A 16,258-nucleotide genomic window follows, 5' to 3' on the forward strand; every position below is an offset into this window, starting at 1 on the left:
CATAACTATTTTGTATATTTGAATATAACTAGTTTCAGTTACAGAGAGGTTTTATATTTGAATCTCTCTTTGCTCTTGTAGACTGAAATATGAGTGTATTTCCAGAAGACAGGGTCATACATCTAGGCAATTCTTGTAGGCCCTGTACAAGCTCTTAAGGTGCATTTTCAAAGCCAGCTCATATCAATCTAGGACAGCACTGCCTCAGAAAGGGGCAAGTCTCTGTTTTGCTGGTTTCATGTTTCTGCCTTCTCCCTTGCATTCTGAGTTTGAGAAGGAATTTTAAAAGTCCATTTGATTTTAACTTGCATCAGCTACAACTTGCCTTGAGGTCACGGGTGTCAACAAAATGGAAGTACAAAGTATGATGGGAGTGAGGGGAGCCCCTTAGCAGTTTCACGGCCTTCAACCAGCTGAAGGTGGTTGTGAAGCTGCACCATGAGGAACATTATGCACAGAGACATTTCAGGGAACTGCCAGGCATGCCTGTGGATTTTTAGTAAAGCTTAACTTTCCGCGTCTTAATCATTTCTAATTCTGGCCACTGTGTCCATTTCTAAAGGATAATATATTGGAGTGCAGTCATAAGACAGCCCATATTCTTTTTAGGACCACTTCTTTTTTAAATTATGCTGCCACTTATAATAGCTAATATATTTGAGACTTATTTAAGATTTTTTTGTAAAAGTGATACAAATTCACCCTAGTATTGCTTCTCTGTTACTGTGTCTGGGTTTTTTTATGTGTTCCTGAAGCCAAATTTAAGAAGTCCATTTCCTCTTTTATTTGCAGCAATTCTTCTGCTAAGCTCTCCTACTGTGGCTTGACTTGTGCTTTCTGAAGAGTTTCTTCATCTTTTCAAACTCTGATGCAATTTTGAGGAAGTGTGAGTTTCTGCTGTTACCAGATGTCTCCTCTTTAAAATACCTGGTATCACACTTTTTAAAATTTATTATTATTAATGCTACTTTACATTTAAAAAAATAATCACTGAAATAACTTATGTTTATAACTTTAATATTCTTCGAGGCAACCAAGATGAGAAATGTCTTCAAGTAAAGGGTTCCACGATGTCTCACTGTGGCAATTCCAAAGACATTTTTTCTGGAGGATACCATAGCCTTCTTTAACAAAGACTTCTTTGGGAATACTGGCTTAAAAAAAATAAATGAAACCAAAACACCAGTTAGTGGCTTTTGTGTTTCCCACTTACTGCACTAACATTTTTCCATTTGCCTGCCAGCTGGGTTCAAAGGTCTTCAAGGTGTGGTAACAGTTGAAAGAAGCATATGAGTCATGTCCAATGTCCTCCATAGGGAAGCATCTCAAGAACACTCTATTAAACATCCATTTCCTCACTAGGTTTTGCAGAACGTCCAAGGGATAAAGTCTTGAAAATCAGTATGCCTGCTCAGAAGCTGCTAACTGAAATAGGGAATTGACTAGAAATACACTTCTGCAGTCTGTACTTTTGAACAATATTTTTTTGATAAATTGAATGACTAGAATATGTTGCAGTTTGTCATACTTGCATGCATACTTTAGACCAAAACCAGCATTCCATTTAGCTGTCGTAGATCTCCCAGTTGCTTTTAGGGGAAATTAAAAATAAAATAAATCCACAAGTGATGGATAAGGGAGTGAATAAATGGTTTAAAATATATGCTTTTTAGGTTTGGGGTTTTTTTTCTTTTTAATTGTTATTCCTAAGCCACACAGAGCATGTGAATGCAGAGTCTCATTCTCTTTGGGACTTTGCTGGAGTAAAGAGATACCATCCAGAGGATCCTTGACAGGCTTGACAAGTGGGCCCATACAAACCTCATGAAGTTCAAAAAGGTCAAGTGCAAGGTCCTGCATGTGGGTTGAGGCAATACTGAGCACAGATGCTGGGTGATGAGTGGATTGACAGCAGCCCTGTGGAGAAGGACATAGGGGTTTTGGTGGATGGAAAACTGACTATGAGCCAGCAATGTGCACTCACAGCCCAGAAAGCCAAACATGTCCTGGGCTGCATCAAGAGACTTGAGGCCAGCAGGTTAAGGGAGGTGATTGTTCCCCTCCAATGTCTTGAGACCCCCCCACCTGCAGTGCTGTGTCCAGCTCTGGGGCCCCCAAAATAAGAAGGACATGGACTGTTGAAGTGAGTCCAGAGGAGGCCACAAGGATGATCAGGGGGCTGGAGCACCTCCCTTATGAGGATAGGCTGAGAGAGTTGGAGTTGTTCAGCCTGGAGAAGAGAAGGCTCCAGAGAGACCTTATAGCAGCCTTCCAGTACTTAAAGGGAGCCTGCAGGAATGACTGGGAGGGACTCTGTATCAGGGAGTATAGTGATAGGACAAGGGGTAACAGTTATAAAGTGAAAGAAGGCAGATCTAGATTTAGATATAAGGAAGAAATTCTTTACTCTGAGGCTGGTGAGGCACTGGCACAGGTTGCCCAGAGGGGCTGTGGCTGCCCCCTCCCTGGCAGTGTTCAAGGCCAGGTTGGACGGGGCTTGGAGCAACCTGGTCAGTGGAAGGTGTCCCTGCCCAGGGCAGGGGGGTTGGAACTAGATGGTCTTTAAGGTCCCTTCCAACCCAAACCATTCGGTGATTCTATGACTTTATTTCTGCTTAGGATCTGAGCTGCATGGGCAGAAAACTAATACGAGCCCTGGACTGGCCAAGTTTTAGGCCTCTTCTTTCAGAGTCTACCATGTCTACAGTGATCCAGCTGAAGAATGGTTTCAGGTGGAACTTGCCATAAAGCGTTATGTTTCTTGGCGTAATCTAAAGCAAAAATATTTCATTACTGTTGTGCCATGGGGCCTTTCTACAGTTTGTGACCAGTCAGTGAATAGGCTCTCCTGCCAAGCTGATCATTTACATCAGAACTCCAAGTATATAAAATTAAATTGTTTAGAGAACAATTAGTACTGCAACCACAACATATGCTGATGTCTTGAGTGTATAAGCCATGCTCCATTTTTTTGTCACAAATTATGCAAGCACTTTCTATACCTTAATTTCAAAACAGGTCTTGAAATTGAATTCAGAGACTCATGAGGTACCTGATGATGAGAATAAAAATCTTGAAAATGGAAAACTTGGGTATACAGTCAAGAATATATTAATTGAGACTGGAAGGTCATCCATAAAAGTGGAGTAAGATTGGTTTAATAAGGTGGAATGGATATAGCAGTAAGGGCTTTTACAAGTAAAACAGGATGATTCTGGTTATTTTAAAGAAAGTGTATTACTTAAATGAGTTTATTGTCTTCTGTAATACTTGCACTAATGGTTACAATTAAAGTCTGATCTAATAGATACTGTTATTTTTTGAAAAAAATTAGGAAGACCCAAATACAGAAATCAATATTTGAGAAATGCAACCATCTAAAACCACATTAGACTTCTGGTCTCTAGAGAGAGGTGTGCTAAGAAAATATCTTTGCTGAACCCACTCTTTATACAAAAGCATAAAGTATATTTATTGCAATATATAAAGTGCCTTCAACTTTCAGGATCAGATCTGTTTAGATTGAGTGCACAGAAGTGAAAAACGACATTAGGAGCTTAACTTTCATATTTCCCTTTCAGAGTTGTTTTTTGGCCTGGGGGGTGTGGGGTGCGGTGGGTGTTTGGGTTTTTCTGATGACCACAACATATCTAAATATTTGTCTTTACTTGTTCAGAGCTGTACAAGGAGCCATTACTATCAGTTGACTCATCAGAGTTCACTGTATTTTCAGTGTTGTTGAAGTCAGCAAGCTGTGCAGGTAGAACACATGGTGCTTGAAGTATTTTCTTTGTTTTATATTACTGGTACGAGTTTGTGTGCTAAGTTTTATTTTTAATCATGTGCTTAGCAGGAAAAAAGATTCCAGATTCACACTGTTTATAAATATGTTTGTCAAAACATATGCTCAAGGAAACACAGATCCTGTGATTAGTCTTTGAACTTTTGAGGCTTTCACTTAATGTTTGAAAGTTTGGGGGGTTTTAAGTCGCTGTAAAAATGATTTCTTATATTGTGTTCAAATCCACTGTAATATCATTAAACGGGCTATCCAGTCCATAACTGACCTGTAAGCCCCCATGCATTCCCATTATAAATTCTAGATGCCTAGTAAAACTTTAGATTATTACTAAATATGTAAGTACTGTGAAGGAATGAGTGGGTGCGGGCATGCAAATTTACATGACATTTGAATGTATTTCTAATCTGAATGGCTCGTCTTATTTTTTTCCAGCACACAACCACAATCAACGTCTGTGTTCAACTTTCCCTTGGGCTAATGAACCCTGAGACAGCTGGCTGCAAATACTGAGCACTGGATTGATACAGCCCTTTGCAGTCAGATGGAGACTTTAGAGGAAAAGAGTGACCTCCTTGGTTTTCAGACAGACAACAACATGGAACAACCGTTCACTGTCAGCTCCTTGGTATGTGTTACAAGGAAATGCTTTAATGGTTGAGCACCCTCTCTTTCAAATAGGAAACGACTCAAGAGAGCTGTTTAGCACTACTGGCTGTCAGCTACAAGTGTCTCTTCCTGTATGCTGCCAGTTCTTCCCATGTTCTGCCTGATGGTTTTGTTGGAATTTATATTATTTCTATATATGTGTTTAAGAGGTTTTAGCTTGTTTCAGTAACTTTTTTAAGAAGTTGAACATTTTGAATAGAAAGGGTAAAAATCTTCATCAAAGTAAGAGGAAAAAACTTGCAGTAGCCAATTATTTAGCCACTTAACAGGAAGGTAGTGATTCTAATAAGCATCTATGCTGCTTCTTCAGTAGAGTTAGTTCTAACTTCTTAGGCTCTAACTGCCTCATTTAAACTGTAAATAAACAATCGCAGTGTATGATTGACTGACCAGGGGAACTTACTGCTCTTTGTTAGCTGAACTATACCCAGCAGTCATTCCCTACGCATCATGTAATAAGAGACTGAGTGTTCAGGCCCTCCATCATATTATTTCAGTAACTTAAAGGCAGAACCTTGTAGAATTTCACGTGGGGGATTCTAAAGAGAAAACACTTTGTGTTGCCTTTGATAATTTCTATGAGGGTTTGTTTAATTTTATCTTCTTTTTTTTTCTGGGACTTTTTGTAGTTTGAAGATTTGGGGAGGGGGATAAGATCACTTTTCATTTGTAATTGCAATCACAATTTATTTCAAATTGAGAAACGTGTTGGAATGTTTCAACTGTGGCTAGCAGCGGGGAAACCAGGGCCTATTTTGAGAAAAAAGATTTCCCTTGAGTTTCTTGAATGAGATCACTTACTGAAAGTGAAACATAATATCTGGTTCTCTTTGCTAATATCTGTTCTTTTACAGAAAAAGCTAGTAGCTATTCCTGACCATACAGACATCTCTGTGACCCCAGAAGAGAGAGTACGTGCCTTAAGCAAACTTGGCAGCAATATCACGATCAATGAAGATATCACTCCACGTCGTTACTTTAGATCTGGAGTAGAGATGGAGAGAATGGCATCAGTATATATGGAGGAGGGAAACCTGGAGAATGCTTTTGTTTTTTATAATAAGTTCATAACGTAAGAAACCACTTGTAGTCATTACAGTTTATAATTCTGACTAAACTGAAATGAAGAGTTTCAGTGAAAACAGGGCACTCTTTTAGATTCAGAGCAAATTTTTTAGTGTGCTTTTGCAGAATAGCTTTGTTCTCTGGAGATCTTTAGCCTACCCACAGGCTTTGTTATAATTTTGTCTCAACTGTTAGTATGGTAGTCCTATCCATCTATTAACTGCCAGGCATGAACTAACAATATACAGAGGTTTAAGTTTGCTGTACCAGGCCATACTGTGAGCACTGTTTCCCACAGATTATTCTATATCTATCAGCATGTTGGTTAAATACAGTGCATGGTTTAAAAAGCAACATTTAGATAAGATTTCTGAGCCTTCAACAGTTACGCCCTGTGAGCTTCTGCCAATATTAAAGATGGTAGTATTTCACAGCACTAAAAAAACATGAAAAAAATGGCTTTTTGCCTTTTTTTACTTTTCCAAAAGGATTGAGTATAATTCACTACTTCTTACAGGAGTAAATGCAAAATTCACATTTTTGTTCATTGTAAGATTGTTTTCCCCACCCAAAACCCCCAAATCTGGACAGCTTTCATTACAACTATAAAAACAGCCAGTTGAAAAATATAGCAGTGGCAGATGTAAACTTTTTAACTAGCTAGTTTTGCTGTAGGATTGATTGGTTTATTTTCTTACTTCTGAAAGAGTTTTTTTTATTTGCATATTTTAACATTTTTATAATGGCAGACCTCTTTCCTCTCTCCCTTAATTTCATCATACTCTGAAAATGACCAAATCTTTCTTACTCAACTTAATCTTAAATGTGTGTATCTCCATAAAAAGAGGGTCTGGAGGTGAACATTGCACTGATTGCCGAAAAAAATGAGAGCAGCTGTGAATTCCAGACTCTGTGCAGCTGAGTGTTTGCCATAGTTTAGATGTCTGGATAGGTTAATAATACTGCAGTTAGCTGTGCACCTTTGGTCTGGTAAAAATAGCTGCTTTAATCGTAGCCAGTGCTGCATTCTGGCCTTCCCATTTAGAATGCAGCATTTCAGCTAAGGACACATAAAGGCAGCAGAAAAAGGATTTAGTAACACTGACTAGGGTGGAGGGTGTTTTTGAGTGCTGTTTTTAGGTACTGTCTGCTAGTTAGCCCTTTTTTTTAACCCAACACACTACTAATGAAAACCAAAAAATATTCAAATGTAGAAAATAATCTCTTGTCATTACCATATGTGTCCCATACAAGTCTATACAAGAATTAAAGTGTTAGTTTAAAAAAAATGTGTAGAAACCTGCTTCAAGTCATCTGGAATTCAGTGTTTAACAGTTATGTGAAACTGTTTTTTCTGCCAACATAAAAGCTATTGTGGATATTCCTCTGGCTACTGAGGCAAACACGTGCATGTTTAATTTTCTAGATTGTTTGTAGAAAAGCTGCCTAGTCACCGAGACTATCACCAATGTGCAGTACCAGAAAAACAAGATATTATTAAGGTAGGTTTATGATTTCCTGGTCTTTAAGAAATGTTTCCTCCAGAATCTGTCTGTTCTTTCCTAGCAGTTCTCTTCCTCCAGTAGACACATAACCCACAACAGCCACCACAGCTTGAATTTCTGATACCTTTCTGCACTAAGTCGTTCATGTTTTAGTTTGGTTTAATCACTTGATCATTACTGGAAATTGTTCTAAAAGGTGAACAAGAACAGTCTCTGAGTAAGTTGGTAGACTGCTGGAAACCTAGGTACATTACTCCTGAAAGTTTACATATTAAAAATACACTAATTTAACAATACTTAGAGTTTGATTCTGGTCCCAATTATGTGAGCGGCTGATGGTCCAAACTGAGTGTTGCAAACAGAGGGAAAGAGGCTTATGTGGCATTACTGGTGTCTATGCATTATTTGCTTAACCTGCTAAATAATAAAAGTATATTTTTTTTCTTTCTTTATTACCAAATATATATTTACTTAGTTTTTACCAGATTTATTTTCCTAACTTGTATACAAAATAGTTTTACTTTTTTTCCCTGAAAGAGAAGTTTCAAATACAGCCTTATCCTGAGCTTAAAACAGGCTAGAATTGCCAAATAAGAGTTATTATAATAAGCATAAGTGTCGCTTGCTTCATGCTGCCATATTTGCATGCTTTCTCTACTGTTAAAGCTGAATAATGTTATATTCAAAGCCAAACTGCTTCATGCCAAGTTTTGACTGTGGCTCACAATCTGGGAAAACATCCCTGTTTAGAAAAAGCATCTAGCATATGCCCCCTCCTCTGGCACTCAGTAGGATTAAGCATGTGGTCTCTTTCCCTCCCTTGCCTACAGCTTCTAAGTTATTTTGTAGCAGCCTCTGCATCAGTAGGAAGCATTGGGCGTTGTTTTTGTTTTACAAAAGAAAATTGGTTGTCACAGGAAGCTATATGTGTAGCTATCTCTGCAAATAAACTTCCCCCCTCACCCCCCACCCCTGGGAAATGGACATATATTCGGTCATATTTCTGTCCAGGGAGTCACAGAGAAAAATGTGATGATCCTACTTGAAACATTGGAAGTTGGACTTGACTTTATCCTTTAAATTACGCCTACAACAAAAATGTTAGTCATCACACACTTGTTAAACAGAGATAATAGATTGCTAGAAAAAGGAGTAATCTTTCCTTGAGATAAGAAGTACTCATGTCATACCTTTCACTGACATAAATTAATATAGCTTTATTGAAATTACTGTACTATAGAATTTTCATAAGCTGATGATTTAGTGCGTATTTCTTCCTTTCTTTCCTGGTAGAAAAGCAATCTTTATTTTGTATTTTTTCGTAATCTCTATTACAGCTGAGTGTATTTTCCAAGTGGTTAATTGAAAAAATGAAAAATAAAATTATCTGTCTTTCTCCCCCACCCCAAAGAAATTGAAGGAGGTTGCATTTCCACGGACAGATGAATTGAAGAGAGATCTTTTAAAAAAATATACCTTAGAATATCAAGAATATATGCAAAACAAAGTAAGTTTTATATGGTTATTAAATCTTTGGTATGAATATTGTTTCTGTCATATAAATCTTCTTAAAAATTAAGCAGTAAAATGCCAGTTCTTCGACAATGTAATCATTTCATGGGCTGCTTAGAATGACTTTTCACTTTTCAGAATCTAATCAGTTGGTCATTTGAAAACAAGTAATGCAATTGTGTGCTTGGAAATAAACGTGCTGTGATGTTTACATAACAGTCTATGAATATCTGAATAGTCTTATGAAAATCTGAATTTTGTTTTATAAAGAGGATATTGTTCAGACATATAAGTATGTGGAAAAAGTCTCTTGGCTCTGAATGTGCTCGTTTGAATTGATTCTCCTTGAGTCTTTAAGTAAATAATTAAAGTAAATACTTTGAGTAAATACTTAAGTAAATACTTGCATCTTGTGTATTGAAGTCACTGAAAACAGGACCTCTAGTTTTAAAAACTTGTCTTGGAAAGAGCATCTGAGAAAAAACACCTCTTCTTTCCTTCCCTTGAAAAGGACCTAGAGAATGAAGAAGAAAAAACCCCAATCCAAGTCAACCCACACCTGTCACTGATTGGTTTGAGGCTTTCTTTCCTGCTCTATTTTGTTCATGATGTTTAAGAAATTACTTTGCTCTGTTTTGTTTTTTTTTTTTTTTCATTTGCTTCTGGAGATGCTTGATGCTGTTCTTTACCAGGAGAGGAAAGGGCTGTTGAAACCTGCAGCTTCCCTTGCAGTTCATGGTTCAGCAGGTGACTTTGGGGCCAGGGGGCATACATAGACTGGGGTACAGAAGGCACCTAATGTGTCTGAGTCTGGGGAGGCTATGCTCCAAAGCCAGGTAAAACAGTGCAGGGAAAGTTGAGGAAAGAAAGTAGCAGGAGAGAGTTAACAAATTATGCAAACAGCAGCAACAAGCAACAAAACCAAATAACAAAATAAATGCATTATGAAATCTACCCAGAAAACCCATGTGCTCATGGATCTCTTGTTGCACTAAAAATTGTAAGGGCTTACACTTTTGTCTAGTCTCTACCGTCACTGTTCTGAAAAGTAATTTTCTAATGACTTTATTATAATGGGCAAATGAGGCCAGTGCTATCACTGCTGAAGTAAAAATAGAAAGCATCACAGATAAGCAGATTGGAAACGTTGTGTTAGGAATTCCTTACTTACTGCATTTCTTTCCATATCATACTATTTTTGAGATGTAGTTGTATTTACCAGTTCAGCAAACAGGTTCCAAAAGACTTAATTTTTAATGACAGGATTTGGTGGTTTTATTAAACAATCAGATTGCTTCTTTCCCGTCATTTTTTGTAGCTTCTTTTTAGTGTTCTGAGAATGTCACTATTTTGCATGTGTTTCAGAACAAATATAAAACTGAATTGTTGAAGAAACTAGAGCATCAAAAGCTGATAGAGGCAGAGAAGAAACGAATCGCACACATGCGGCAACAGCAGCTTGAATCGGAACAGTTTCAGTTCTTTGAGGATCAACTTAAGAAGCAAGAACTAGCTCGAGATCAGAAAATCAAAGAGAGTGTGGTTATGTCTGAACAGATAGATGGAAGTATGCTATCTTGTATTTCTGTACCAGAGAACACTTCCTTATCTAATGCACTGCTTGAGAAAAAAGAGAGGAGCAGTACATCTGGCTGCGCTGGACATTCGCCTCCAGTAAATCGGGTCTTAAAGCCAGCAGCTACTTTAGGTGCTGTTCAAAGTAAGAGCAGAGATTTTTTTTTTTTTTCATTTTTTATCTGTCTCTTTGCTGCTTATAGCAGTCCACATATTGCGTATGTGTATGTATTTACTCACCATGAGGATGTCCATAGTGAAGTAAGCATGAATAGGTTGATGTACACACAACAGTTCCATATAATTTCCTCTTTTTAAGAGAGGAGATCAGCTGCATGTTTTCAACTGAGTATCAATAGATTAATCTAGAGGTTGAGCCTTAGTGTGGCTGTGGAATGAAATCTGAATCTTGCTGTGGATTTCAAGCAAACAGAAGCAGAACCTGCAGTCGTTCACCCTAGAAAGCCCTGGTCTGGAAAATGGTGTCAGTCCACTGTCACCTCAGGAGCAGGCTAGTAAGCATATCTTATGGGCTGATGACCTCAATTTAGGGTGAATTGCTTGTGCTGTAGATTTATTCTCATTAGAAATCTGATGTAGTAAGTATAATTCTTTCACTTTTAAGAATTTCCTGTAACTGTATTTCCTTATTTTAGAGAACTTCACTGTGTGAGCTGCAAATGCCTTTTTATCTCTCTTTTTTTTGTCCTTTTTTTTTTTTTTTTTTTTTTTTTTTTTTTGGCTGAAGCACTTAGAGGCGTCATTTTGCCCAGGGATCTCTGTCACAAATTTCTGCTGCTAGCAGAGGCAAATACAGTAAGAGGAATAGAGACATGTGGAATTCTCTGTGGAAAACTGGTACAGTTTAACCCTCACATTTGTATGGGGAAGATGTATTTGATGGTGCTGTATTTTCCTGTAATATATTGATTTCAGAGCAAAAGCTGATATAAATGATTAGTCTTTAATGTAATTCATATCATAACCTGAGTGGGCTTGCATACTGAAATATTTGATCAAAGTACACTGCTGTGGTTATAAAATGTAGCAAGTTTTGCAGCATGCTATACAATACAGGCTTTTTCAAGTACTTTCTCTGGCATTCATCTAAGGTAAGTGAGGTTTAGTTACAGGACAATGAAATATAAAGACTGTTAGAATCTACTGGAGTCATCAAATTCATAATGGCATAACAAAAAAGAAGAAGAAAATCCACCAATCAAGCCATAGAACATCTGATTTTCAGGCTGTTTTTTTCCTTTGACCTAGAAGACACTTAATGTCCTTTTACAGTAGGGAAAAAATGTCATGGCTGATGCCAGCATACAAAGAATTTTAAAGATGATGTCCAAGTGTATTTGAATTGTATAGAGAGAAAGAATAGCAAGAGTAGTGATGTTCCAAGTTTCACAGAAAGTAATTATAGTATTCTCAAACCTCTTTTATTTTAATGTTTTTTGGTGTTTTAAAGAACAACCTTTTCACACTGGTCTCTGAGAACATTTCAATGCAATAATCTCATGTTCTTACTAACATTGCCCTGTATGTTTTCATGATAAAATGCTAAGGCATATTTCCAGGTGCAGTAAGTCAGTATGGCTGCACTGGAATCAGTGAAGCTGTACTGCTTTGTTTTAGCAGATAGTCTGACATCTTTCAGATGCTGATTCAGCATTTATTCATTAGTTCATTTGTCCACTCTAAGTCAATGTTTGCTTTACAGACACATAATGAATTTACCATTACCCATGTAATAGTGCCAAAGCAATCTGCAGGACCAGACTACTGCGACATGGAGAACGTGGAAGAATTATTTGGTATTCAGGATCAGTATGATCTCCTCACTTTGGGTTGGATCCATGTACGTGTGATTCATAGATTCTGGTTTATCGATGTCTACATCTGCATACTGTGTGAGAAAACTCAGAAATAACAAATGAAAGAAGTAATTGGAATAATCCAAATTAATTTGCTCTAATTTTAGTGATGTAAATGAGCACTACTGTTCTCCACAGATGAGTTTTTCTTAAGGCAGTTGAGTCATCCTGTTGAAACAATGGGCCTGCTTTTGTCAGTGCAAATTTGTTTATGTCGATTAAGGGTATTTTCTTTCTAATGCCATTTATTTTTCTACCATATTCAAATTTGGGAGGGAGGGTATGGTATTGTTTAAACTGTATATTAATTTAATTCTTAGGGATTTGGGACAATCAAGTCATTTTCCTTTGTCTTGTGCTTCTTCATTCCACCTTTTTCTCCCCCATGATCAGAAAATTGCTTGTACATCTGGTTGTGAATGTGCCTCCATAAACCTCGTGCCAACCTAACAGTGTAGAATCTGGATTAACAGAAATTTAAGAAACCAACCTGGCAAAGTACTGATGCTTTCACTTGTTACAAATTATTGTTCCTTCTTGAACGTATGTCGACCTTGATTTGCAAGAAATATTTCATGATGTTGAGTTTTCCCTTTCTTTTTGTAGACACATCCAACACAAACTGCATTCTTATCCAGTGTTGATCTTCATACTCATTGTTCTTATCAGCTAATGTTGCCAGAGGCCATTGCAATTGTTTGTTCACCAAAGCATAATGAGTGAGTTCTGATTTTTCTAAGTAATATTTAGATATTTTCCCCTTCTCCTTATCATAAAATTTGATCAAATGCAAACACCACATGTCAACTGGGATGAAGGGCAGGAATATTTTATTGTGTTTGTTTTCTTTAAGTTGTTTAGACTTGCATTCCAGTCAGTCTCTACACACAGTGTTGTTTCTGGCTTCTCTTTCCTCCTTTCCCAGCCTCAGGTTTTAAATTGTATTTATTTTTATACTCTGCTCAACCAAGTAGTAATGACAGGAGTTGCTCTTCTGGAGACCTCACTGCCAGTGCCCTACCACAGACTTATCTTAGTTCTGTCTGATGAAGAAAGTAGAGGAGTTAGACATAGGATGATATGAAAATTGCAGTTTGGGGAATAGAGAGATAAAAGATCACTTTTTTGATAAGATCCTATTTTTGTATTTCATAAAATATAAACAGTAAGAAGCTGGGAAAACCTGGAACTGTGTAAATATTAATGTGAAGGTTTAAAATGGAACAGGTTGCCCAGAGAGGGTGTGAAGTCTACATCCCTGGAGTTATTCAAAACCTGAATGGACATGGTCATGGGCAACCTGCTCAGGGTGATTCTGCTGGAGCAGTGGGGTTGGACTAGGCAATCATCAGAGGTTCCATCCAACCTCAACAATTTTGTGATTCTGCTTTGGTGTGCCTGGTATTTCAAGGCCCCAGGGCTAACTAACTCCATTCTTTAGACTGTGCATTTCTTCAACTTTTCTTTCTGGCCTTCTGCCACTTTAGATGACTTCTATGAATCCCATTCTGGTTGCCTAACTTCCTCTATGGGCCATTCAGGAGGCAGAGCTGTAAATACAGAATGAGGAGCAAGTACACAAGCACTAGGCTTTGTAACCCAGAGCATGTCTGCATACCTCTTCAAGTTTCTGGTCTTCCATTGTTTATGCCGATACCCTGTAACCAACTCTAATCTGTTACTCCTATCTGATTTATTAATCAGGTGCTATCCTGTAGTTATCAAATGTTCTTTACAGAAGGCTGGGTTTTCTAACATTTTATTCAATATTCAAAGTGTTAGATCAGCAGTGCATTTTCTAGTGCTTTCTATTATTTGATTACCTAAAAGAGTACAAAAGATGTGTACTCTCACTAGTCATTTACACAGCTAGTTTAAAGGCTGTTCTCTTTTATGTTGACCCTCTAGAGTTCAGTGAGTGAAATGCAACATCTTGTATCTGTTCCTGTGTATGAACTAGCCTCGGCCCTTATTAGGCTAACCTGCCTAATGGGAATAGCACCAGTACTGTGGGGTTTTTTCTCCCCTTCTCCTCATGATCTCTTCCTTTACAGGAATACAAATCCCCTTGATTTCAAATGCTTTTAAGAACCCAACTCAGCCTTGGATCCTGTGTATGAAAGGTTACTGAGTACCATTCTATTGTCCTTCTGTTAAGCTAAGCAATTTCTGTGTGAAACCTTGGACATGTAGTATGGGAGCAGCATATAACAGGAGTTTCATCTTTTGCTTTCCAGCACTGGCATCTTCAGACTTACTAATGCTGGCATGCTAGAAGTTTCTGCATGTAAAAAGAAGGGATTCCATCCACATACAAAGGACCCTAGGTTATTTAATGTAAGTATATAATCCCAGCATGGTTTTGGCTATTCAAATTCTTGCCCATGGTTCTGCTACAAGCAGAAATTATATGTGCTTCAGATTAGATTTCTTTCTAATTTTTCTCCCACTGTAATAATTCATTACCCTTACTTCACTGACCAAGAATAGACATCAGGAGTCTTAAGCAGTCAATAACAGCCATGAGATGAGTGTTACACACTGCAATTCAAATGGTAGCTAACCAGAGGCATTTACCACTAGTCACCACTTTTACCTGCTTTCAGAACAAGCAAAAGCCACAGTTTCAAATGGGAGCTATTCCTAAACTCTTCAATCTTTAAGCAAAGAATTCATTTCCCCAAATGTAGTGTCCCAACAGAACATCCCAGCTTCTAAAAAGTGCTGCTATGAGTAGATTAAGCTCCATTTCCTTCATGGCCCAGTGTTTTCCACAGGCTTCTCATAAGCCTTTCCGAGCAACTACCATTTTTTTAATGTTTTAATAGCATAGTACACACTATTTGTATGGCTGAACAGTATAGTTGGAATTATCAGAAATGTCACTGAAAGGCAAACACCCTTTACCTTTTGAATAATTAAGATTATTTTTTAAAATGGGCTCACTTCAAATACAGATCAACTCATATAGCTCAAAATAAAATTAGCAGATGCAGAAAAATAATGCTGAAAGATATTGAAAATTACTTTGTGGTAGGATGCTTGGAATGTCAGTATTACTTCTCAAAAGAAGAAATGGTTGGGGTTCTTTGTTTTGTTCTGTTATCATTGATTGTACGTGTAATGAGAATGTAGTCCAACTCTGAAAAATTTTAAAACTATCTGGAGCAAGTCTCTTTTCAATGGTCCTTTACAGACTTAGTTCACCAATAAAGTTACTGGTCACTCATTTGTAATCATTAGACACACTGCTGATACTGCATATCAAAAACAAATATCCTTTCAAGCACAATCCCCAAAACATATTGCTCCTCCAACAAAAACAGTAAGATCACAGCCTTGTTTCCTGAAGGAAAAATATCAGGGGTGAGAATATGAAAGCTTCACGAACACTTGACTAAAACGATCCTAATCTGGTTTGTGGTAAAAAGTCCTCCACAGACCCAATACAAGCTCTTACTTAGTCATTACCGTGTCTAAAGCCACAGTCTAGTCCTAAATGCTTAAAAAACAATCTATCATGTGTGCAGGCACATCTGAAGCCACTGCAGGAAGAGAACAGAGTTCATGCTTTCCTTGCTGCTGTCCCCCATGCAACCTGTTCTAACGCAGCACATACCTTCCTTCTCCATTTCAGGTGTCCCATGCTGTGATACATAAAGGATAGCACAGAACTGTAACCTATTTCCCAGGCTAAGCACTAAATAATATCATCTTCACAAATTTATTTCTGATTGGATGTTGTAGTTCTTGCTTTATTCAGTAGTCTATACCTGTGTCAGGTTCGCCTGTCAACAGGTACAATCAGTGTTAGACAGATAGATAAATATAGACAGACACAGTATTAAGCAGGCTCAGAAAATTAAAAGGAATCAATAGCCCTCATATGCTGTTTTACTGAAACTGATTTCTGTGCATAATGGGTTGACTTCTTCTGCAGCCATGTACCCACGTGGTCGGGAAAGACACAAAGATAATTGTGCTGGATCTGAGGTGATATGGATGGACAATAGAGATGTGACTCTACAAATGGCCAAAACCAGAAAAATGGATTCCTCTTTTTCCTACATTTTCAGAAATTACTTTTATATTTATACATTTTAGATTGAATGGTTTGATATTTATTGCTCTAGCCTGTTTTGGAGTTATTTTGTTGCTCTGTCAAGATGGAGTTCAGTGGCATTACCCCTGAAACTGTAAACAAATCACACCTACAAAACAACAATAAAATGAACTTCAAACAACACTGTGTTGAA

The 16,258-nt window shown here is 37.6% G+C and overlaps 1 protein-coding gene across 1 annotated transcript; it reads left to right on the top strand.

The window, feature by feature from the left end:
• Positions 1 to 797: 797 nt before the first annotated feature.
• STAMBPL1 (STAM binding protein like 1) lies at positions 798 to 16,244 on the top strand. Its single transcript, XM_026851028.1, has 11 exons — positions 798 to 930; positions 4,235 to 4,427; positions 5,323 to 5,540; positions 6,960 to 7,035; positions 8,450 to 8,545; positions 9,916 to 10,275; positions 10,864 to 10,983; positions 11,849 to 11,986; positions 12,609 to 12,721; positions 14,240 to 14,339; positions 15,943 to 16,244. The coding sequence occupies exons 2-11, from the start codon at positions 4,344 to 4,346 to the stop codon at positions 15,997 to 15,999; spliced, it is 1,362 nt and encodes a 453-aa protein (XP_026706829.1). The 5' UTR covers positions 798 to 930; positions 4,235 to 4,343; the 3' UTR covers positions 16,000 to 16,244.
• The last annotated feature ends 14 nt before the right edge of the window (positions 16,245 to 16,258 follow it).

Source organism: Athene cunicularia (assembly GCF_003259725.1).
Source record: "Athene cunicularia isolate RWA chromosome 6 unlocalized genomic scaffold, athCun1 chr6_part1, whole genome shotgun sequence".
In the NCBI taxonomy this organism is placed as follows: Eukaryota; Metazoa; Chordata; class Aves; order Strigiformes; family Strigidae; genus Athene; species Athene cunicularia.